The following is a 26,054-nucleotide window of genomic DNA, read 5'->3' on the forward strand; positions in this document are numbered from 1 at the left end:
GGCTGGGCCAGGCCAGACACATGCTCAGCAAAGATCTGACAAGACTTTAAGCTTACAGGGTCAGAGCATGCCCAACTAATCAATGAATGATTTCCCTGGCACAGAGCCAGTCTGCAAAGACTAGAAGAGGTGGCTGTTTCCTCAAACACCCACTTTTCAACAGAAGATCAAAGACATACAAAGAAACAGAAAAAACTGGTCCATTCAAAGGAACAAAACAAACTGATAGAGACTGTCCCTGAGATAGCACAGACTGTGGACTTACTAGACATAAGACAACTGCCTTAAGTATGCTCAAAGAACAAAAGGAAAACACAAAAAAACTAAAATAAATTGGGAAAATGATAAACAGTTAATCCTTAAACACCATGGGTTGGGGCACTGACCCCCCCCCCCATACAACTGAAAATCCACATGCAACTTTTGACTCCCCAAAAACTTAACTAATAGCCTACTGTTGACTGGAAGCCTTACCAATAACACAGTCCATTAACAGGTTTGATATATGTATTATACATTATATCCTTACAATAAACTAAGCTAGAGAAAAGAAAATATTAAGAAAATCATAAGGACAATATATTTACAGTACTGGACTATAAAAAACAAAATCCATGTATAGTAGACCCACACAGTTCCAATCTGTGTTATTCAGGGTCAACTGTATAAGCAAAATGATATCAACAAGAAGAAATTATAAAAAGGAACAGGAATTCTGGAGGTGAAAAAATACAATACCCCAAAATTGAAAATTTTATTAGAGAAGTTCAAAATCAAATTGAGGGGGCAGAAAAGAGAATCAGACTATTTGACAAAATAACGACCGAAAACTTCCCAAGTTTGATGGAAGACTTGAAGCTCAATAAACCCCAAGTAGGATAAACCCAAGAGACCCACACTGAGCCACATTTTAATCAAACCAGTGAAAGACAAAGAGAATATTGAAAGCAGCCAGAAAAAAAGCAACTCATCACACACAAGAAAGCCTCAAAAGGATTATCAGCTGATTGCTCAGAAGAAAACTTGGAGGCCAGAAAGCAGTGGAATGATATATTTAAAGCACTGAAAGAAAAAATCTGTCAACCAAGAACTCCAAATCTGGCAAAACTGTCCTTCAAAAATGAGGGAGAAAGTAAGACATTACCAGATAAACAAAAGCTGAGAGAGTTCATTAGCAGCAGACCTGCCTAACAAGAAATCCTAAAGGGAGTTCTTCAAGAGGAAATGAAAGGGCACTAGAGAATAACTCAAAGACATATGAAATATAAAGTTTTTAAGTAAAATATAAATACTGGTATTAATGTAAATTCAGTCTATAATTTCACTTTTTTGTTTTCTCCAATATAAAAATGCACCTGTGATTCTATATTTTGTGGTGCACAACACATAAAGATAGAATTGGTAACACTGATAACAAAAGGAGGGGAAGAGCTGTATAGCAGTAGAGTTTTTGTATGCCACTGACAAATTGGTATTATTCAAATTAGATTATTTCAATCATAGAATGTTATATGTAACCCCCATGCTAACCACAGAGGAAAAAATCTATAGAATACATAGAAAAGGAAATGAAAGTATCAAAACATGCCATTTATCAACAAAACACAAAGGTAGGCAGTAATGGAGGAAACAAGGGTCAAAAAGGCTTTTAAGAAGAATACAGAAAACAAAACAAAATGGCAAAAGTCCTTTCCTAACAGTAACCACTTTAAATGCCAATAGATTAGACTCTGCAATCAAAAGACACAGATCGGCAGAAAGAATTAAAAAAAATGGGACCCAACTATACACTGTCTACAGAAGACTCACTTCATACCTAAAAAAGACATGAGGCTGAAAAGTGAAAGGACGGAAAAGATATGCAAATGAAAATAGTGATCCAAAGAGAGATGTAATGACTATACTAACATCAGACAGAGTAGACGTTAAGTCAAAAAATATTGCAAGGACATTGCATATGGATAAAAGGGTCAATTCACCAAGAAGCCATAACAATTAAAAATATGCATTTGCACAAAACTTCAGAGGTCCAAAACATATAAAGCGAATGCTGACAGAAATGAAAGGAGAAATAGTTCTACAATAATAGTTGGACACTTCAATATCCCACTTTCAATAATGGATAGAATGAAACAGAAGATCAATAAGGAAACAGAGGAAGTGAGCAATACTATAAACCAATTCGAACTAACATATATAGAACACACCAACCAACACAGTAGGATACATTTTCCTCAAGGTCACATGGAAAACTCCCCAGGACAGACCATATGTAGGCCATAAAATAAGTCAAAATAAATTTAAAACCGTTAAAATCATACAAATTATCTTTTCTGATCAGAATGGAATGGAACTAGAAATCAGTAACAGAAGGAAGACTAGCAAATTCACAAATACGTTGAAAATGAAACACCACACTGTCAAATAACCAGGGGTTACTCCAAAGAAGAAATAATCACAACAGAAATTAGAAAATTGCACTAAAACCTACGCTATGCAGAGAAAGCAATGCTAAAAGGGAAATTTAAAGCTGTGAACACTTATATTAAAAAAAGATCTCAAACCAACAAATTTTACGCCATAAAAGAAACTAGAAAAAGTATAGCAAACTAAACCCAAAGATAACAGAAGGCAGGAAATAATAAAGATTACAGCAGATATAAATAGAAAACAGAAAACCAAGAGAGAAATATCAACAAAACCAAAAGCTGGTTCTCTGAAAATATCAAAATTGACCAACTTTTAGCTAGACCACCTATGAAAAAAAGGTACAAATTACTAAAGTGGAGTCACCACTACCAATTTGACAGAAATAAAAAGGATAATCAGAGTACTATGAACAATTGAATGCCAACAAATTGGGTTAGCTAGATGAAATGGATAGACTCCTAGAAACACATAACCTTCCAAGACTGACTCATGAATAGAAAACCTGATAGACTTCTAACTACTAAGGATTTGAATCAGTAATTAAAAGCCCTCCCCTCAAAGTAAATCCCATGACCCAAATGGCTTCACTAGTGAATTCGATTTAACTTTTAAAGAAGAATTAACATTAAACCTTCTCAAACTCTTTCAAAAAATGAAGAGAGCACTTCTTTAACTCATCCCATATGGCCAGTATTCCCGATACTGAAGCCAAACAAAGACAAGAAAAGTACAGAGCAATATCCCCTTGTGAATAGCAACGAAAAAATCCTCAACAAAATGCTAGCAAGCCAAATTCAGTTGCATAGTAAAAGGACTACACAAGATGTCCAAGCGAGATGTATTTCTGGTATGCAAGATGGTTCAACATAGAAAACAAAACACATGATCATGTCCACAGATGCAGAAAAAGCATGTGACAAAATACAACACCCTTTCATGATAAAACCAAACCAAACCAATCCAAAAAACAATCAACACAGAAGGAAACTTCAACATAATAAAGGTCACATATGAAAAACAGGTAACCCCAGGGGCGCCTGGGTGGCTCAGTCGTTAAGCGTCTGCCTTCAGCTCAGGTCATGATCCCAGGGTCCTGGGATCAAGCCCCGCATCAGGCTCCCTGCTCAGTGGGAAGCCTGTTTCTCCCTCTCCCACTCCCCCTGCTTGTGTTCCCCCTCTGTCTCTCTGTCAAAAAATAAATAAAATCTTAAAAAAAAAAAAAAGAAAAACCGGTAACCCCATACTCCACGATGAGAGACTGAACATTTTCCCTTAAAATCAGCAACAAGACAAGGTTCCACTTTCACTACTTCTATTCAACACAGTATTTGAAGATCTAGCCAGAACTATTATACAAGAAATAAAAGGCATCCAAATTGGAAAGGAAGCAGTAAAATTATGTTTGCAGGTGACATGATCATTTATATAGAAAAGCTTAAAGATTCCACAGAACCTGTGAGCACTAATTAGCTAAGTCAATAATGTTGCAAGGTACAAAATCAACACATAAAAAATCAGTTGCATTTCTACAGGCTAACAATGAACAATTTGCTAAGGAAATTAAGAAAATTCAATTTGCCATAGCATCAAAAAGAATAAAACACTTAGGAATTAACTGAGGCAACAAGCAGTAAGACCACACTGAAAACTACAAAACATGACTGAAAGAAATTAAAGACAGAAACAGATGAAAAAGCATCACACATTCACGGATCAGAATACTGAACACTGTGAACATGACAATACTACCCAAAGTTATCTATGGATCCAATGCAATTCTATCAAAATCCCGGCAACATTTTTTCTGCAGAAAGGCCCTTCCCAAAATTCATGTGGAATCTAAAGGGACTCAGAATAACAAAAAAAAAAAAAAAAAAAATCTGTAAAAAGAAGAACTAGGGGCCCCCAGCTGGCTCAGTCAGTGGAGCATGTGACTCTTGGATCTCAGGGGTTGTGAGTTCAAGGCCACGTTGGGTGCAGAGATTATTTAAACATAAAATCTTTGAAAAATAAATAAATAATAAAAAGAACCATGACGGAGGGCTCACACTTACTAATTTCAATGCTTATTACAAAGCTAGAGTGATCCAAATAGAGTGGTCCTAGCGTAAAGGAAGCCGTACAGGGGCGCTTGGGTGCCTCAGTCGGTTAAGCATCTGCCTTCCGCTCAGGTCATATGATCTCAGGGTCCTGGGATCGAGTCCCACATCAGGCTCTCTGTTCAGCGGGGAATCTGCTTCTCCCTCTCCCCTGTGCTGTCCCTCTCTCTCTCTTAAATAAATAAAATCTTAAAAAAAAAAAAAGACAGACGAGCGCAATAGAACAATGAGCTCAGAAATCAACATTCACGTACATACAGATCAACTGATTTTTGACCAAGTGCCAAGACTATTCAATGGGGGAAAGGATGGCCTTTTCAAGAAATGATGCTGGAAACTGGATATCCACACTGAAAAGAATGAAGCTGGATCCTCAGCTTAACACAAGAACCTACAAAAAACCCAAAATGTATCCAAGACCTGAAACTACGTAAGTCTCAGAAGAAAACATAAAGAAGTTCATGACACTGGAGTTGGCAATGATTTCCTGTATATGGCGTCATAGGCACAGGCAACAATAGAAAATAATAGATAAGGGGCGCCTGGATGGCTCAGTCGTTAAGCGTCTGCCTTCGGCTCAGGTCATGATCCCAGGGTCCTGGGAACGAGCCCGGCATCGGGCTCCCTGCTCTGCAGGGAAGTCTGTTTCTCCCTCTCCCACACGCCCTGCTTGTGTTCCTGCTCTCGCTCTCTCTCTCTCTGTCAAATAAATAAATAAAATCTTTAAAAAAAAAAAAAAAAGAAAGAAAGAAAATAATAGATAAACTGGTCTTCAGCAAAATCAAAAACTGTTAGGTATCAAAGAACACTATCAAGAGATTGAAAAGGGCAACCTACAGAATAGGAGAAAGTATTTGCGTATCATACATCTGATAAGGGTTTAACATCCAGAATACAGAGAACTCCTAGAGCTCAACACCAACAGCAAAACCCAATTTAAAAGAGCAAAAGACTTAGACATTTCTCCAAAAATAAAAAGATGACCAGTTAAGCGTGTGAAAAGATGCTCAACAACACTAATCATTAGGGAAATGCAAATCAAAACCACAATGAGATACCACTTCACATCCACTGGGTGGCTACTATTAAAAAAAAAAAACAACAACCAAAAACTAATGATGTAATGTATGGTGATTAACATAATAAAATTTCAAAAAATAAAAAAAAACAAAAAAACAAATTAAGTGGTGGTGAATATGTGGAGAAACTGGAATTTCCGTGCAGTGCTGGAGGGAAGGTGAAACAAGGCAGCTGCTGTGGCAAAAATGTGGTAGCTCCTTAAAAACTCACACACAGAATTACCACGTAATTCAGTAATTCCACTTTAGGTGTATGTCCAAAAATATTGAAATCAGAGATTGTTATCTTATACCAACATTCACAGAAGCATTATTCATAATATCCAAATGGTGGGAACAGCCCAACTGGCATGGATGGATGAATGGATAAACAAAATGTGGTATATACATGCAATGCATTATTATTCAGCCTTAAGAAGGAATGAAATTCTGATATATAGAAACATGGATGAACCCTGAAAACATTATGCTGAGCGAACTAAATAAGACCCAACAGGCTAAATATTCTATGATTCCACTTCCATGTCTTACCTAGCCTAGTCAAATTCATAGAGATAGAAAAGGAGAATGGTGGTGGAATGAGGGGGAGGGTGGGGAATGGGGAGTTAGTGTTTAGAGGATACAGAGTTTCGGATGAGGATCATGAAGAAGTTCTGGAGATGGACAGAGGTGATGGTTGCACAACGTGACTATACTTCACGCCAGTAAATTTTATGCTACGCGTATTTTACCACAATAAAAGAAAAGCCAAAACAAATGACCAACGTTATTTCAAAAGGAGATCATGTAAATGAGGAGAAACTTACAGACATGTATGTGCAGAGGGCTTAGAAGAGCTATCCAGGTGAGTAACAGAGGAACTAGAGCTTTGGCAGAGGTCCTAGGAGGGAAGTGAGCCAAACCACTTGGGAAATGCTGGGTGATTTCCTTTTCCAAAAAGGTCAGCAGACAGGAAATATGAAGCCAATGTCAAGATTTCACTGGTGACTAACAGACTGATTATCAAACTGGACAAGTCTGCTTTCCATGGTTTTCAACAAGGGGCTATCGGCATTTTGGACAAGAATGACTACTGCTTCCGGTGGGACTCTCCTGCTCACCACAGGGCACTTACTATCCCTGAACCCCAAACCCTTTAATATAGGAGCACTCTCCTCACCCCATTACACTAGCAATCGAGAAGAAGCCCACAGATTTCTACTACCACCACAACCCCAGCTCACTCGGATGAACACCAGAGTGAATCCAACAACTGAAATATGAGAGCCTGTGTGTGTCAGGATGTGTCAAGTTATAAAGCAGTAACAAGCAATTCTAAGTCTTAAAGGGCTGAAACAAAACAAGGTTTCTCTCTTGTTCATGACCTGTTCCTCCCGGGCCAGCCAGGTGGAACATTCCACACTCTTCCACACTGTCCTCACACGGGACCTGGGCTGACAAAGAGGGAAGACGACACGGCAAATGACGTACTGGCATTTAAAAATTCCACCTGGGGGCCACCTGGGTGGCTCAGTCAGTTAAGCATTCGACTCTTGATTCTGGCTCAGGTCATGATCTCAGGGTCATGAGATCGAGCCCTGTGTTGGGCTCTGCGCGCGGCATGGAGCTTGCTTAAGATTCTCCCTCTCCCCCCACCCGTCTCTTTCTTTAAAAAAAAAAAAAAAAAAGTCTTTCTTATAAAAATTCCACCTAGAAGTGACACACAACACTTCTTACATTTTATTGGTCAAAGCAGATCATATGGTCTTGCCTTTTAGGAGGGCCAGGAAAATGCATTCCTCCCATTTACCCAGAAGGAAAAGAACCAGAGATCATTTGTACAGAGCCCTAACTGCTTCCCAGCTATGACTTAAAAGCATTCTGTGAGGATGCCAGGCCCACGTTCATCACTGAAAGTTACCGAAGAGCGTGTTAGGGCTCAGTGTAGGCCTGGAGAGGGTACCACCACTGGCGCCAGGCTAAGGAGCCCCAGGAGGGATGAGCCGTGGGCGGGGGAAGCAATTTTTACACTATTTCAATGCGGTGTGAGGCATAGGATCATCACGGCAGCAAGTGCAGCAGGGCAACTGACCCGGCAGTGAGGGGTCACAAAGTCTGCTGGCAGCCTCCAGGTCGGCGGCGTGTCCACAGCCGCAGGGCGGAGTCAGCCTCAAGGAGGACTTGCAGTAGACGGACAGGTGGAAGCAAGAACGTGGAGAACGGGGGCGCCTGGGGGGCTCAGTCCATTAAGCGTCTGCCTTCGGCTCAGGTCAAGATCCCCGGGTCCTGGGATCGAGCCCCGCATGGGGGGGAACCCCCCCCCCTGCCCAGCGGGGGGTCTGCTTCTCCCTCTACTTTCAGCGCCCCCCGCTTGTGTGGGCAATGGGCTTTCTCTCTCTCAAATAAATTCTTAAAAAAAAAAAAAAGTGGAGAACAGGCAGGCAGGGGGAGGCAAGTGTCCCTGTGCTCGCTCCCAGGAAGCGCCGAACAGACCCTCACAGGGACAGGAGTGTGGGGGAGGGATCTTCATCCCGCCGCCCCGCCCTGAGAGCCTTGATACTGGGATCCTCTGGATACATGGGCCGCCTGCTGGGGGCGGGGGGGGGGGGCGGGGAGACAAACGAGCGGGGGCAGAGACGTGGCGGAACAATCCCTGAACCGCGGCCATTCGGGCTGCTGACAGCACTTAGCTCCTGGCACTGTGCCGCAGTGAAGGTGCACCCTCCCCGAGGGCAGCCTTTCTCAGGTCCCCATCACAGCCAGGGAGGACGATACACTTGGTGCGATGGAGGTCCTGACGACGAGGAGCTCTCACGGGGATGCTGAAGCCGCAGTGTGGTCAAACAGAACCAGGGGGGCTTTGTTTGGTGAGGTCGGCCCAAGGCAGCCTTATGTAGGAGGCCCGTGTGAGCACGGGAATGCCTTCAGTTATTTTAATTAAAAACCTCCCCCAATAAAAAATGCCTGGGACCAAGTGTCAAGGAAAAAAAAAAAAAAGAATTAAGAATAACCAGTAATTTTAAATGCACTTTTATTTTTCTTAACTTCCCATTTTAAACCAGCGTTATGGAGGACAAAATAAAGGCTAGACATTCTGCATTTAAAAAAAATATGCTTAGGGATTTTATTTCAACATCAACTAAAGTGTTTTGGTTTGGTTTTTGTTTTTCCGTTTAACTACCCTCAGAGTCGTGGAGCTTGCAATAGGAAGATACTATGGGGTGGGGGAGTAGACATGGAGGTTATCTTTTCTGTTTCAGGATTTATTACAAGGATGCTCTCCGCACGGTACACTCAGCCCGCAATCCCACACTTCTCAAACTGAGAAGCTCAGTGACAGCCGCAAGGCTTTCAAGATCACAGGTGGGACAGGGGAGGGGACTTCTTCTCCCAGGAGAGTAATTTTAAAAATCCTTTCTGTGTTAAAATAAACAAACATATATTATGGAATAGAATGCAAAACAGGCCTAACTTTAAAAGACAAAACTGGAGATGGATGAAAAAAATCCCCTGCACAGACAGGGTGGGGCTGCTGCACCTCGGGGCTCTGGGGCAGGCTCGGACTGGCCTCCGCAATCAGTCTGACAGAAGGATCTGAGAAGCTCCCCTGAAGGATGCTGCAGCGGGTCATAACTCATACTTCCTCTCACTACACGATGACAGCAAGAAACCTTTTTTTTTTTCCAACAAATATTTAGCACCTGCTATATGGCGGGCCCTGCACACTCGGGGTAATTATCATTTTGGCCTGCCACATGATTGAGGGTCACCACCGTGGGGTAAATCCTAGGGCCCTTCTAACAGAGGGTGAGGTCTACCAGCAGGCAGCCGAGGGGGGACCAGGCCAGGCTCTGTGCCAGAAGAGCCAGATGCCAGAGCGCAATCACAAACGCAAGGGACTCTCCAGGTCCGTAGGGCCCTCCCGCTGCAGAGGTTTAACCATGGCGGGCTGCCCCAACAGCCGTGCCGCCGCTCTGCAGGGCTTGGGGGGAATGTCAGAGGGGGTCTGTGGGAAGGGATCGCTGGACCATGCCCAGTGCGGGGGGTATCCCTACAACCGGAAGGGCACAAGACGCCTGGGCAGTCGGCACCCACACCCCTGGGCAGGCTGGGCAGTCTGAAAGCACAGGCTTTGGGCCTGTTTTGTAGGGATTATATATGCTATTTTTTAAACATTTTAAGTGCAACGGGAAGTGCATATAGCTTACGCGCACAGTCTGGCCAAGTTTTACAGACTGCACCGACCCATGATAACCAGCACCCAGATCCAGAAATACATTCTTCTCAGCTCTTAGAAACCCCTTATTAGGAACCTACGGTTTTACCTTTAGACATCCAACCTTCAATGAACACCTATTTTCAGGCATCTAGGAGATGATTTATAGTTGAAATAAGCAATACAAAAGAAGGCAAAACAAAGTGATTCAGCACCACAGGGGAGAGGAGCTCAGAGCAGGGTATCCCCGCCCTCCCGCATCCACGTGACCAACTTGCAAAATGCGGGGACAGCCCAAGCCACAGGCACTGTCAACTATGCATCCATGAGCACGTGCCTGGGTCTTCTTGGTTTCCTAGGTGGTAAACAACATACCTCTAAACGACTCTCCACCTTCCCCCAAACTAGAAACACACTGCTAGGTGTTCTAGGTTCAGGAAGAAAACACTGTTTCAGTCGTTACCGCGAGCCCTGGTTCTAACTTGAGTAAACACTGCTTTCTCTTGGCTAACACAGCAGGATAAAGGGGGGAAACATTGTGTCAGAGACTCTGATCCACTGCAAAGCAGGCACATTCCTTCCGGGAGACAGTAAGTACATGATAAAGAAACGTGGACGCCAACACAAGGCACAAGGCACATACCACCCCAAGACATCTACTGCAAAGTTCCTTCTAATCAAGAAAAAATTTTTCAACAGCAAAGTGCATAAAATACACACCTCAGGGAAAGGCCGCAGTAATTAAAAACGAAAACCGTGAAGACCTCCGAGCTACTCAGAAATAGCACTGAGAGTGCTAAAGACAGAATTCAAACTGCAATCATACTGCAAAATCAGGCACAAATGGTGACTAAACACAGGCAAACACTGGATGGGAAAGATCTAGAAAATGACACCCAGGGAGTAGGGGAGGTAGAGCAGTAGTTCCAACTTTGTTTTTATTTCAGCTGCTATGAACAGGATATTACTTGGACAATACAAAACTCATCTAAATACCATTACTGTGTAAAAGCCTTCTGGATCGGATTCATACTCCCAGGCTGACTTTTACAGTCAGTATCCAAGGAATCCTGTCCAAAGCCTCATCTGGCCAGTTTCTAAAAAAGAACCAGACCAGCTGCTGTTAATGCCCCAGCCCTTCTAGTTAAAGGGAAGAGCAAAGGTATTAGGAGAAAACCCCAAAGCGTTGACAACCCCTTGTATTTAAATACTACATTATACTTAGCATGTCCTTGATCAACTCAATGGCACTGTAAGTTGGACAAAGATGTCTATCCTCCCAATGTTATTTCCATGAAAGTTGTGTGACTTGCCGAGATCCCGTGAGTCTACTGGCCAGTCAGGCACTGGCTCTGAGGACAGAATCCTGGCTCAGCCCCTTCCTAGCTGGGCTGCCCAGAGCAAATGGCTCTACTTCCCCTTATCTTTTTAAAATATAGATAATACAAGCCATTTTGGAACTACAGTGAGGATTAAATCTGGTAAAAGGAAATGACAGTTTCTGGGGGGGGGGGGGGGGGCAGGATGGCTCTTCAGGTCTTCTCCCATTCCCAAAACCCAAGGCCTTGCAGATTCCCAAAGCACAGCAGGAGCCAGCTGAGTTCTGGCAAAGGCAGAAGAGGCAAGGAGTTCCAGAGTGACCTTAGTACCCAGCACATAATAAGTGCTCAAAGAATATCTGACAAATGGACTAACCCAGTCAGGGAGCCCTCTGTCATCAGGTGATGATTAAGAAGAACAGGCAGAAGCCATCCGCTATCTGAACTCAAACTCTGGCCCCTTTAACTTTGAGACTACAGCGTATTTTTGCACTGCATACAGATGGTAGCATTTACCACCGTGGAAGACAAAGTCTCCTGCATGTTATCTTCAGCTGTATTTACCAAACATGCCTCTGCGTGGTCCTATTTAAAGAGATTCAGAGAGAGAACAAACTGATGGTTACCAGAGGGGAGCTGGGTGAGGAATGGGTGAAAGAGGTAATCGGGATTCAGAGTGTACTTCTCATGATGAGCCCTGAGTAATGTACACAATTGCTGGTTCCCTGTATTGTACACCTGAAACTAATACAACACTGTTTATTAACTATACTGGAATTAAAATTAAAAACTTAGAAATAAAAATAAAACATTCAGAAACCACTGCTTTCCAAAAAGAAAAGAAAACAGTCCTACTAATATTGTCTTATCTCTATTAGATAAGGCTCCTCCATCAGCCTCTATCAATCCCACTTTGGTGAATAAAGCTATGTCTTTTATGAAACAAAATCGTATCTTGGAGGGAAAAACTGTAAACTGTAGCTCAGAGAAAGTGCTGATGGGTAAAGCAGAACTCTCAAGAACAGTTTAAAATGAACATGCCTATTCTATTTGAACGGCTTTATTGATCTTTTTCATTAATTTATTGTAATATTCATAAACGGTTTTAAGTCACATAATTATCTCACGGATTACTGTCCCGTGTGCCTGACCAGATCAGAATTGCTGTGATCTCTGAAATTCCTCATTACTGAGAATTTAGTTCTTCAAGGCAAATCACTGTACTTGTCCTTCCAAGAAGTCACAAACCATCCCCCTCTGTGAGCAGCTTCTGAGGCTCTGGGCATACACATTCAGTCAGAGAATGAGAAGAGGACACTTTGTAGCTATGAAGTCAGCACCAGAGAAATTCCTCTTTACCACTCCCAACAGCATGCTCCATACTATTCCTGAGACCAGTTAGCTTCATTTCCTTCTGTGCGAGTCCAACCTGCACCCTAGAGCAAGAAGAGAGTAACAGGACAACAGTGACATCCAGGACCTGCTGGGTCCTCTGCTAGGAGGCGGAGGTAGTCTCATCTTCCAGAAATTCTGAGCTGCACTGCTGAGAGCTCTCAGAAAGGGACCAGATCCTTGCCTTCCTTGAGTATTACTCCTGTCGTTCGACATAAAGACCCAAAGACTCGGTGGTCAGCCCAACGAGGACTACACCCTTAGGAGCTGTGGTCCCGGTCAGTGGACATCAAATCCGACACACGGGTGAGGCTGCAAAAAAGCAGAAGCTAGAAAGGACGTCGGTTCAAATCACGGTCTTCTCATAACATCAGGCCTAAGCTGCTTTGCTGGAAGCCCCTCCCGCTCTGCCCCTTCCAAGGGATGGAAATTCTATTTACTGTATGTGTGAGAGTAAGAACCACTGAGCACTAATGCTGCCTCAGGCGGTTCATCACACTGCTTTATTCATAAGGCTGGGGTACAGGGTAGAACCGCACGGATTTAACATCTTGCTGTGCCTGAAATGTTCATTAAGGGCTCTTATCTGCAGTCACCTGCCCACCCCACTGAACCTCTCCACTAATTTAAAGAGTCTATAATCTGCTCACATTTAAATTATGATGAACATGAACATTTCCACTGGAAAAAATCGTCATGCATCTTAATTTGTGCTGCCAATTAGGTCTTTGGAAAAGGGGGGAAAAAACCTGATTATCTTACATATAGTAATTTGCCCTAATTGGTGCATAATGGGTCAGATATAATTTGTGGACTACCCCCACATGGTAAACTGTTTATTTAACGTTTTAGAGGTACCAAAAATTAGCCTTGTTATTTGATGGTAAAAGGTTCACTCCCGACCACACATTCTGGGGACATTTTAAATCTAAACATGAACTGTGTATTTAAGTGGTGGAAGTACAGTTTGAGCAGAACAACAGGTTTCTAGAGTCCTCTATTATCAAGATACACTGATGAAATTCACACGTGGCTCGAGGCTCCTTGAAGAAAGGGTTAAGTCCTAGAGAAATCCAAGCCTCCTAGAAGCAGAGGATACTAATTATATGGTAAAGGTCAGTGAAAAATAACACAAAAACAAAAAACTAACCCTGTCTCAGTCCTTAAGTCTTGTTTCTTTTCCTTGCTTTTAATACCTCCCCCTCATTGGGGAAATTTAAAAACAGTACTCTTTCTCATCAACCTCCGCAACAATTCTTAAATGTCTACTTTCAGGAAGCCCTTCGGACATCACTAAATGGCCAAAGCGACCAACCATTAGTGGCTCTGCCTTTAAATGGCACCAGGACCCAGGCAGGTGACCACCGCCTGGGCTCAAGCACCACTGAACTTGCTGGGTCGCTTCGGTCTTCCAAGGATACGCCCGGAGCCCCGCCTCTCTTTCCGAGGCCCAGCACCCAGGTGGAGAAGAGGTAAAACATTACCAGTCCAAGGTAAAGTGGAAGCGGTGAGTCAAAGGCACTCAAAAAAAGCAAGAAAAAAATCCAACCGTCACAAAGCCTCTCTCGGGGCTCCCACATGCTGCTTCCTTCCCTTTCTAAAAGTTTTATTTTTAGTTCATTTAAAAAAAGTGGGTACTGCTTACCTCTGAAGATACTAGGTATATTCGTTAATAGAAAGTAAGGAAAAGCTCTTTTAAGAAGTAAAAGAGAAAACTGAGGTCACGTTCACATTCCCACCACCTACTGAAACATTTGCGGGGGGGGGGTACTCTCAAATGTTTGTAAATGAGGTTTTTAAAACACAGTTTGGGGTCCTGCTGTGTTTACGGTTTGTGATCTCGGGGCTTTTTGTTTTTTAACTTGGCCTCATGACGTTGCCATTTCCCCCTCCAAGTGGTTTGAAATACCTTAAAAACACTTAAAAAAGTTCTAGAACAAATACAAGAGCAATTCCTTGTAAATTACACTCCCTCATCCAAGCTGAACCGGACTCCCGGCAATTTTTTAGAAAAATTGCACTTTTCTGAAACTTCCCCATCTCTGTGCCAATTCCCGGAGAAAATGGGGGGCGCGCACCAGAAAAGCTCCCCGCACACGCCGCCCCCGCCGCCCCGCCGGATCCACCAGCGCTGCAAAGGCAGGCGCTACGCCCCTGCTGCCTCCCGCCCGCACTTCCCTCGAAACGCGTCCACTCCTGGGGCTCGCGGCCCCAGCGGCCCGGCCTGCGACCCCCCCGGGCGACCCCCCGGGACCGAGGCGACCGCCGCGCGGGGGGACGCCCAACCTCTCCAGTCCGGGCCGGCGCAGCGGTGACCCACCGCGCACACCTGCAGGGCGCGGCCGGCCAGGTCCACAACGCGGTGGCCAAGGGCCACGTTTCCAGCCCAAGGCGGGGAGGAGGGCCGGGCGCAAAGGGCAGGCCGGCCGGGCTGCGGCGGGACCCTCACCTGGGAGCGAGACGCCAACTCCATTCTTCCCACCCGGGCTCCGGCCTCCTCCTAGCACGCGGCCACGGGAACCTGGCTCGCCACGGGCCGGCGCACGCAGAACACCCGCGGCCGCGCAGCCTGCGCGCTGCGCCCGGAGCTCCGGCGGGCCGGGGGAGGGGCGCACTCGGCGCCCGGGACAGGGGGAGCGCGCCGCGCCGTCCACTCGGCGCCGCCGCGCCCGGCTGCGAGCCTCGGGTCTCGGACCAAACTTCGCGACCGGGGAACTTCGCTTCGCCCGCGGCGCGAGAGGGGGCTGCAGATGGGTGCGGCCCGCGGCGGCTGCCGGTGCGGGGGCCCCGGGCTCCCCCCTGCAGCGGAGGGAGGGAGTGGAGCCGTCCGGCCGGGTTTCGCGCGGGAGAAATGAGGGGGCAGTCCCGGCGCAGCCTCCAGCTGGCACGCCCGGCTACGCGCGCCGGATATTTGCAGCGCTTATTCCAGGTCCTGCCCTGAAGCACATGCCTCCGCGGCAATCCGTCTCTGCTCCAGGAGAGCATTTTAGAGCCACTTCAGGGCTCGTTTTGTTTAGTTGTTGTAAAGGGGCGGGGTTCTGCCGCCTCCCAAAACATTTGCTACAGGGTTCACTTTGCAAAACTAGCAACCCGGGTTTCTTTACCGAGGCCCTGAGGTTGGGGAGCTGCAAAATCCCCTCGAACTTGAGGCAGCCTTTGCTATATACCATTATACACGTAGGCCTGCATCCCCACTAGACAGAGAGTTCTAGAGGTTAGAAACGCTGATTAACAAATATTGGCTGAGTAGCTACTATGCGTCAGACACTGTGTTAGACCTGGGAACACGAGATTGAACAACAAAAAAACAGGTCCCTGCTCTGTTGGAGCTTATGGTCAGGGAGCCAGCCACCAGCAAGATGATATAAATGTAATAATGATGCAAGTAAGTGTAATAATAATGTAACAAATAATTTGATTCATAATTTAACGATTCAAATACCATTAATGTGATAAGTTCAATTATAATGATGCAAATAAATGTACATTTGGAGCCATGATAGCTGCCACGAGGGAAAAGGTAAATGGTACTATGGTGGTTTAAAATAGGGAGACTTAATTTTTTGGCACAGGTCAGGGACGACTTCTTTTTTTTAAAGATTTTATTTATTTGACAGAGACAGAGATAGCGAGAGCAGGAACACAAGCAGCGGGAGTGGGAGAGGGAGAGCAGGCTTCCCGCTGAGGAGGGAGCCCAATGTGGGGCTCGATCCTAGGACTCTGGGATCATGACCTGAGCCGAAGGCAGACCCTCAACGACTGAGTCACCCAGGTGCCCCTAGGGACGACTTCTTAAAAGTTCAGGTAGGAAGAGCGAAGAATCCACTGGGTGGAGACTGTGGAAGGCTTGATGTGGGTATTGGGGGAAGGGTGGTAGATGAAGTTGTCCTGAAATCAGAGCAAGTTTGCAGGGCAGTATGGAAAGCCTTTTAGCACTGTGGTCATGCGTTCGGAGTGGATCACTGAATGCATGAGACCTTCTGCAGCCCTTCTTGGCTGCTCGGGATCTGACACTCATCTTTTTTTTGTTGAAGCAGTGAACGAAATTGGCCAAACATTTGCTCAAGCTTGAGGAGAGAACATCTGCAAACTGTCCTTCCTACTTTCACTGGTTCAGCAGACATGTGTTATGTGCTCTCCATGTTCCAGACTGTGGGGGGAAGAAAGACCAATAAAACATAGTATGATTTTTTTTAAATGTTTTCTCTTTACTGGGTAACAAACTATTCATTAGAGCCACTTTCATTTTTATTATGCTTTAGAGTTTTCCTTCATATATAGTATCTTCTTGAATCTTCCCCACGTTCTTCCAGATTCTTATTATCCACATTTTTTAAATGTGGAGACAGAATCTAAGAAGATGCATTAAGAGAAAAAGATCCCTGTCCCCCTGTTAGTAAATGACAACTGCAGACTGCCAAAGTGGAAAACATTCCTTATGCCTCCAAATTCAATATTGTCTCCATTCTTCTTTACCTTTTCCTTTTGGCTGCTGGGAAACTCAAGAGTGAAATTTGTTCCATTGGAACTTTTTTCTTTTTGGTATATTTGCTTTCCCATGAACCAGTGATCTTGTTTTCACTTATTTCCTTTCATTGTAGGATGCATCAAGTCCTTTTTGCAAAAGGGAGTATAAATTTGAAATAGGTCAGATTTTGCAAAGCCCTTGAAGTAACCTAGTCCTTATTTGGAAACCTGTATGTAGCTGAGCCTTCTCGCTTTAGAAATTTAGTCCTAAGTCTTCAAACAGCAACGTGGAAACTTTCCTCCTTTGTCAGGCAAAGCCCATGCACTTGAATAGTACTTAGTAATTGATTCTATAGTGGTGTGTTTTGTTGTCAGATTTTGGTTCCATTCTGTCTACATTTGACCCTTGAACAACCTGGGGGTGAGGGTGGCCAACCCCCAGCACAGTCAAAAACCCATGCAGAACTTTTGACTCCCCTAACACTTATACACTAATAGCCTGTTAACACATATTTGCTATAGGTATTATATGCTGTATTCTTAGAATAAAGTAAGCTAGAGAAAAGAAAATGTTAAGAAAATCATATGAGGAGAAAATACACTTACAGTGCTGTGCTGTATTTGTCTAGAAAAATCCACATGTAAGGAGACCTGCAGTTCAAACCCATGCTGTTCAAGGGTCTACTGTACCTCCTACTCATGGTTATGGATGGGATTCATGCCTTGTGAGCATTGGGTTTCAGCATGGCACTGTAAGAATGAGTGTCCCTTCCCAGAAGCAATAGTATACATATTGCAACAGAGGAAAATGAGATGTCATGTTTGCAAAATTTCTTTAAGAATCTGTCTAGAAATCTATGCTTTTTTTTTTTAAATGTGTCTATGAGATTAAAAACTTGGTCCATAGTACCTTCGACAAGATAAGAAATTTGGGATTAAATGCCACCACACATGCCTCAAATGACATGTAATAGTTGCGATTGTTTATCAGCCCTGGCCCACAACTTTTTCCTCGGTAAAAGGAGTCCAAACATTTCTCCTCTGCTCTGAAGTAGTAGCTCTGCTCTCCCCCCACAGAGCTCAGCTGTGGGCAAATCCTCAGTGCACCCTTTATAACAGAGAAGCATGCCAGTTTGGTATTCTGGACGCCCAGCAAAGAATCCACCTTTGGCAGAGGGCTGGAAGCAATGTGGGTAATATCTGAATACCGCTTAGCATTATATTTGATCGTGAATAAGCGAAGTGACAGTCACACAAGATAACATCCCTACTTGTTCTCTATCTCGGTATCTTGAAACTCCCATCTCGTTGAGTTTAGATAACACCCCACCTAGAAGGGGAGACATCACTACATTTGAGACCTCAGGGATAACATTTCCAAGTTGTTGCAGAATAAAAGATCTAAAATCAAGTCTCTTAGAGCAAAGTCATCATCTAACAGTGACTGGGTGCCTATCTGGGAAGTTTTCTTTAATTACAAGCTGGTATTCTATCTTCCTGACTTGGCTTGCCAAGACACTGCTGTCACAGCCAATTTGAATACATTTTGATAATAACCACTTGAACGGCTTTGGAGAACAAGACGTGAACGACCAATAACCGATGCCTTCATATATTGGGTGCAGAAGAGTACACATCATGATGAAACTGTAATGCCCATGCATGGTTCCACCAAAAAGCCAAGAATGGTGGTGGTATCAGTAACAGCAGCTAGCTAAATGAGCACTGGCTGGGCACCAAACCCGGTGCTGAGTTCATCTTTGCAAGCATTCTCTCATCTAATCTTTCAACTCTGCCAGTGACCCATCTGCTACTCAAAAATAGTGCTGGGAAAATAAATGAAAGAATATTTTCAAAGCATTTGAGATTTCTTAATAAACTCGAAACATGATTAATGCAATCCATATTTCGTAGGGTTTTTAGAAAATAATAGTCTTAATAATTTAGTCTGTGAACATAAAATATCATTATAACTAGGCACTGACAATAGAGGGATGAAAATGAAAACTGATTATTCAAAGCTCTTACCTTTCTAAGAACCTAATGTATTATAAAAGGAAAGGGTAATAATCTATTTCGACAAAGGTACTGTGGTATGCGGTTTTTAAAGAACTAAGTTTTTTCACAATGAATTACATATGAAGCCCTTTTTTTATTAAAGATTTTATTTACTTATTTGACAGAGACACAGCGAGAGAGGGAGAAGCAGGCTTCCCGCTGAGCAGGGAGCCTGATGTGGGGCTTGATCCCAGGACCCTGGGATCATGACCTGAGCCGAAGGCAGATGCTTGACAACTGAGCCACCCAGGTGCCCCTATAGGTTACTTTAAAATAATGCTGCATAGGGGCACCTGGGTGGTTTAGTTGGTTCAATAGCCAACTCGGGTTTTGGCTCAGGTCCTGATCTCACAGTGGTGAGATTGAGCCCTGCGTCAGGCTCTGTGCTCAGCGCGGAATCTGCTTCACATTCTGTCTCCCTCTCTCCCTGGCTCTCTGTCTGTCTGTCTCAAGTAAATAAATAAAATCTTTAAAGATAAAAAATGTAAAATTTCTCTAAATAGTTGGCTCTATGAATATTTTGTATTAATTCTACATATACATTTTATAACAACTTTCCAGACTTTGTAGAATTTCTGAAGTTATTACAGATTTATTCTTTTTTTACTTGGAATAATCAAGTATTTATACTGGTAATAAGAGTAAATCACATTTGTGATAGAAAATCCACAGACTTGGGTGATTATGGGTTCATTTATTGTTCATTTATTCCCTTAAGCCTCCAGGTGATTTTATGAGCACAGGTATTTGAGAACCATTGCCCTAGTCTAGCTCAGCGTTTTGCAAAGTAGGATCCTCAGCCCAACAATATCAGCATCAGCTGATAAAAAAAAAAAAAAAAGTTCAAATTCTTGGGTCCCACTCCAAACCTACTGAATTGGAAACTGTGGAAGGGGAGCTCAGCAATCTGGGTTTTTTAATCACCATCCAGGTGATTCTGATTTTTGCTTAAATTTAAGAACCACTGTCGTTGTCCTCCAAGGTCTACTGTTCACCAGCTGGGTGACCTTGGACTAATCACTGAGCTTCCTTTTTCTCATCTGAAAAATGGGGAGACTGCACACCTGCGGAATCCCTGCCAACAGTATTCTACAAAGATGAACATGTCATATCAGATGTGATTGTATTTTGAGAAGGCTAGAGTGGTGGACACTTGTGGTATTAACAGTAATAACCTTTCCATTTATTGAACATTGACCACATTCCAGGAACTGCATACGCATTATTATACTCAGTCACCACCACTGACATGGGATGTACGTAACAGAATCCTCATTTCTCAGATGAGGAAACTGATGTTCTGAGGGTTTAATAAACTTGCTCATGGTAACCCAGCAGAGCCAAGAGAGAACCCAGATCGATCCTACCACAAAGGGGTACTCTTGATTTTTGCCTTGATTCAGGTAGCTTGAGGGTGGGGGGGGGGGGAGAAATTTAACCTTTAATTTAAAAAATGAGAATGAGGTTCTTTATGTACTATCATTCCAACCTATACTGTACTTAGAATTCGGCTATCTTCTCCTTCCTTGTTTCTGAAAGTAATGATTCCTCCATCCACAGGGCACCTTTAGCAGGTGTCTCTGCATTCTTTTCAAGAGTCTTCCCCCGACCACACATACCGTCTCTCTTTTCCAAAATCTACACACTCTGGACTCTCATGTGGCTCAACTGTCCCAGATAAGATTACTCTCAGCTGATAATCTGATCACCATGCCTTCTACAGCTTTCGGCTCTGACCTGCTTATCATGTCTGGATTTGTTTATAGCTTTTGAGTCCAAATGAGCTCCTGACCTTGCTAACTGTAGCCCAGTACCAGGAAATTTCTGGCAGCATAAAATTCAAGGTCTCATTTTAAGACTATGTAATGGAACCGATAACCATAAATTCCAAGGTAGGCTCAGGAAATGGAATACAACAGGACTTGGGCATTTCTGACTGTTATTTCCAAAGCAAATCATATCTGTATATGAAATATGGACTAGAGTCGCGTACTCAGAAAGCATGTTAAACATGGCTTGTTACAGAATGTCATTTTGCACACACAGCCTTACCACCCTCCTCTTACAAACAGGAGGTGGACTGTTTCAGACACTGACCAAGTAAACTGAAATGTTGTTTTAGTCTTTTTGATTTTTAAGAAAAGCAACATACCAGCTCCCCTGCCTCTTTCCTAGAATTGCTCCCACTCCATCTTTCCTCACCACTTTCTTTTCAAACACTCTAAGACTGTCAAGCATTTTATATCCCAGAGCTTGCAGTTCTCTACAGGGCCCAGGAAAGGCTGAAAGGATTTCTTATGTAAGAAATTTCTGCCATTGTTTAGAAAAGCCGGGGTATGTGATGGCCCAGACAGAATCTATTATACTTGAAAATTGAAACATGCTTCTCAAAAGAGGAAGATAAGCAAAACAATCAAACAGAAACCAAGACAATAATAATAGTAATATATGGAGGTGTACTTTTTCAGAAACTGCTCATGTTCTATTGACGATTAGTGCCTGGGGTAATAGTCATAGCCTAAAAAATTTGCTCTGAGAGAAGGTAAAGCAGTGCCTATACTACAACCAAAAGGGAATTCACCCACAAGGTTGAAAGAAAAAGCAAGGCAAGCAAACCATTTATTTGACCTCATAAATGTAACATTTGCTTTCTGCTCTTCTTTAAAAAAAAAAAAAAGGCAAACTAAACTATTGAAATAGATTAGGCAAAAGTCACACCCTAAAATCAGCAGTTTCTTTTTTTTTTTTTTAAGATTTTATTTATTTATTTGACAGAGAGACACAGCGAGAGAGGGAACACAAGCTGGGGGAGTGGGAGAAGCAGGCTTCCCGCTGAGCAGGGAGCCCGATGTGGGGCTCGATCCCAGGACCCTGGGATCATGACCTGAGCCGAAGGCAGGCGCTTAACGACTGAGCCACCCAGGCGCCCCTAAAATCAGCAGTTTCTTAAGTTTATTAACTTCTGGGTAAAACTGTAACTGCTTAAAAGAGTTTAAGTATCTTTAATCCTCACGAAATCGTTTAACCAAAACCCTGGAGATCAGCAAAAGTGGTTGGGCTGACAGTTTCTGCTTCAGCATCTTCATCTCAACTCCCTCCAGCAATAGAACTGCTGTGCAACCTCACTGTTTCACATTTCAGCTGGTATTTGATCCTCATTGTAGACCTCTATGCTTTAGAAGTTCCCCTGCATCCCTGAGAGCTGCAAATAAAGACATAATTGTGGTCTTGTGGCTAATTGTGGTCTTGTGGCCAACAGCCCATCTTTAAGCAGACTGTTCATTTTTTAAAAAGTAGATTGTTTCTTTCTCTCCAGGGACCCACAAAGAGATGAAATACACCTCTAAAAGTGTCAACTTTTTTTGAGATCATGGTAGATTCACAGGCAGTTACAAGAAATAGGACAAAATTCTGTGTGTTATTTTGCCCGGTTTTCCCCAATAGTGACATTTTGGGAAACTACGGTACAGTCTCATCCAGGATATTGACACTGATACAATTTACCATTCCAATTTAGATATCCCCCTTTGGCCTGCATGTGTGTGTGCATGTGTGTATCTAGTTCCATACAATTTTATCACATATGTAACTTTGTGCCTACACCTCAGCAGTCAAGATACTGAACATTCCAACCTCACAGGGATCCCTCCTGTTGCTCTTTTATAACAATGCCCACTTCCCTGCTATTGACCCACTCCCCTCCTTAAATTAACCCCTGGTAACCAGAGGTGTGTTCTCCATTTATAACATTTTATAATTTCAAAAATGTTAGGGGCGCCTGGCTGGCTCCGTCAGTGGAGCGTGCAACTCTTGATCTTGGAGTTGTGTGAACCCCTTGTTGGGTGTGGAGCCTACGTCTTAAAAAATGTTATTAAAACCTCTTAGAGAACACTATGTGACTTTTTGGAATTGGCTTTTTAAACTCAGCATAATTCTCTGGAGAGTCATCCAAATAGTAGTATCTATCAAATAGTCGTATCGCTCCTGTTTATTGCTGTGTAGTAGCCCATGATATGTATGTACCACAGGTTTTTTTTTTTTTTTAAAGATTTTATTTATTTATTTATTTGAGAGAGAGAGAATGAGAGAGAGCAAGCACATGAGAGGGGGGAGGGTCAGAGGGAGAAGCAGACTCCCTGCCGAGCAGGGAGCCCGATGCGGGACTCGATCCAGGGACTCCAGGATCATGACCTGAGCCGAAGGCAGTCACCTAACCGACTGAGCCACCCAGGCGCCCCTGTACCACAGGTTTTAACCATCACCTGTGGGAGGACACTTGGGTTGATTCTAGTTTGGGAGCGTTACAGATAAGGCTGCTATGAACATTCGTGTGAAGGTAGTCTTCATGTCTCTGAAATAAATGCCCAAGAGCACACCTGCTAGGTCATATGGTAGTTGTAAATTAGTTCCAGATGAAACTGCCGACTTTTCCCAGACTGTCTGTACCATTTCACATTCCCACCAGCAACTTGTGAGTGATCCAATCTCCTCTGCTGGATCCAGGATCCTGCTCCAGATGCATCTCTCCTGTATTTGGTGTTACTATTTTTTATTTTAACCATTCTGAGCAGTGTGTAGTGATAGCTCAGTGTGCTTCTAATTTGCATTTCCCTGATGGCTAATAATGTAGAACATCTTTTCATGCGCTTATTTACCATCCGTATATCCTCTTTGATAAAATGTCTGTCTTTTTTTTCTTTTTGCCCATTTTCTAATTGGGCTGTTTCTTTACTGTTGAATTTTGAGAATTCTTTTTATGTTCTCCATAGGAGTCCTCTGTCAGATATGTGGTTTGCAAATATTTTCTGCCAGTGTGTAGTTTGTCCTTTCATCCTCTTCACAGGGGGGTCTCACGGAGCAAAAGTTTTTAGTTTTGATGCAATTCAATTTGCCACTTTTTTTCCCAGAAACGGTCATAATTTTACATTTTATATTTAAGTCTATGATCCATTTTGTGTTCCTTTTTTTTAGAAGGTGTGAGATTTAGGTCAAGGTTCATATTTTCCCCCTATATCCAGTTGCTTTCAGCACCATTTGATGAAAAGGCTATCCCTTCGGCATTCAATAATTTGTTCACCTTTGTTGAAAGTCAGTTGAGCATGTCTGTGTGGGTCTACGATCGGGTTCTCTATTCTGTTCCATTGATAACTCTCAGCCAATATCACACCATCTTCACTACTGTAGCTGGATAGTTAAGTATCAGATGGATTAATTCTTCCCACTTTATTCATCTTTGTAAAGATTATTTTAGCTACTCTCAGGTCTGTGCTTTTCCATATAAATTTAAGAATAAGCTTGCCTATCGCTACATAAAGATTGCTAGAATTTTAATAGGAAATACATTAAGCCTTTAGATTAATTGGGGGAGAACTGATGTCTTTACTATACTGATTCTTCCAATCCATGATCAAGTTATGTGTCTCCATTATTTATGTCTCTTTTGATTTCTTCCATCAGCATTTTGTAATTTTCAGCATATAGATGCTATACATGTTTTTAAGTGCATGCCTAAGTATTCATTTTCTTTGGAGCAACTGTAAATAGTATTTTTACAATGCTGTTGCAAATGGTTTTTAATTTCAGCTTCTATATGTTCACTGTTACTATACAGAAATGTAGTCGATTTTTGTACATTGTTCTTTTATCCTGTGACCCTGCTGAACTTGCTTATTACTCCTAGGAGGTTTGGGGAAATTCTTAGAGATTTTCTATATAGACAATCATATCACCTGCAAATAGGGACAGTTTTATTGCCTTCTTTCTAAGTGATATGCCTTCTATTTCTTTTTCTTGCCTTACTGCAGTGGCTAGATCTCCCAGTACAATATTGAATATGAGTAAAAGAATCATTTTAAATGTTTGGATTTTCTAAGTTTTTGTCGCTTTAGCTGTAGATTCTGGCAAATAGCAAAACTCCTCTGCAACCCTTTCTTTGTACCCTCTCCCTCTTCTTCATGACTAGAACAGGGGCCCATGCACATTATTCAAAATGTCAGATAGTAGTCAACAGATGTAGTTGTTAAAAAAAAAAAAAGAGGAAAAGTTTAGCATTTCTGGTGGGGATTAATGATCAAGCACTTTATATTTTTTCACCATGGCAGCGTCATGTGGGGCAGCTGCAAATGATACATTTTTTGTTGCATGTGTTGGACTTAATTGTCTCCCCCCCCCACCATATTTATATGTTAAAGCCCTAACCTCCAATGTGACTATATCTGAAGATAAGGTTTTAGCAGGTAATTAAGGTTGAATGAGGTCATAAGAGTGGGGCCCTAATCCCATAGGACTATGGGCTTTATAAAAAGAGGAAGACATCTCTCCCTCTCCTTCTCCCTGCTATGTGTGTGCACACGGGGGAAAAAGGCAACTGTCTACAAACCAGGAGGAGAGCTCTCACCAGACACTGAATCAGCTGGTGCTCTGATCTTATACTTCCCAACCTCTAAAATTCTGAGAAAATAAATTTCTGTTGCTTAAGCCACCCAGTCGATGGTATTTTGTTATGGCAAGCTGAGCTCCCTGATACTTTGGACTTGTGCCAGTGACACCCTGGCACAGAAGCCCCCCCCCCCCACGCTTGGCCAGCCCACGCTACCATGAGAAAGCACTGGTGGTGCATCTTGTCCTCAGGATCAAGGGAAGAAAGAAAAGGAAGTGTGATTCACCTTTTACGCTAAGATCTCATTATCAGCAGCAGGAGAAATTGCTAGGATTTCCACAATGTTCCAGGACAAGCCAATGAAACACTCTACCTCAATCAAGGAATGCTTCCCAATTTGGAAGTAGCATGAAGCCTGGACAGAAAGAGGTCCAGGCATACGTCAAGCCCAGGGATACCTGGAGTAGTGGTTCTCATGTTAGTATGCCCAAGAACTACCTGAGATGCTTGTTCAAATTGCAGATATCTGCGCTACCCTTTAAGATGTGGATTCAGTAGGTCCAGCATTAGGATGACCAACTATCCCAATTTGCCCAGAACTGTCCTGGTTTTACGAAAATCATGCTACTTGGGAAA

The 26,054-nt window shown here is 43.1% G+C and overlaps 1 protein-coding gene across 1 annotated transcript in view; it reads right to left on the reverse strand.

Moving 5' to 3' along the window:
- The window catches only part of CDCA7L (cell division cycle associated 7 like), a 43,317-nt gene extending 28,214 nt beyond the window's left edge, over positions 1–15,103 (reverse strand). The window contains exon 1 of the mRNA XM_021689843.2: positions 14,964–15,103. Coding sequence (XP_021545518.1) covers positions 14,964–14,987 — 24 coding nt within the window. The 5' untranslated portion in view covers positions 14,988–15,103. The remainder of the gene's footprint in view (positions 1–14,963) is intronic.
- Between the last annotated feature and the right edge of the window lie 10,951 nt (positions 15,104–26,054).

This window comes from Neomonachus schauinslandi, chromosome 12, assembly GCF_002201575.2.
Source record: "Neomonachus schauinslandi chromosome 12, ASM220157v2, whole genome shotgun sequence".
Classification (NCBI taxonomy): Eukaryota; Metazoa; Chordata; class Mammalia; order Carnivora; family Phocidae; genus Neomonachus; species Neomonachus schauinslandi.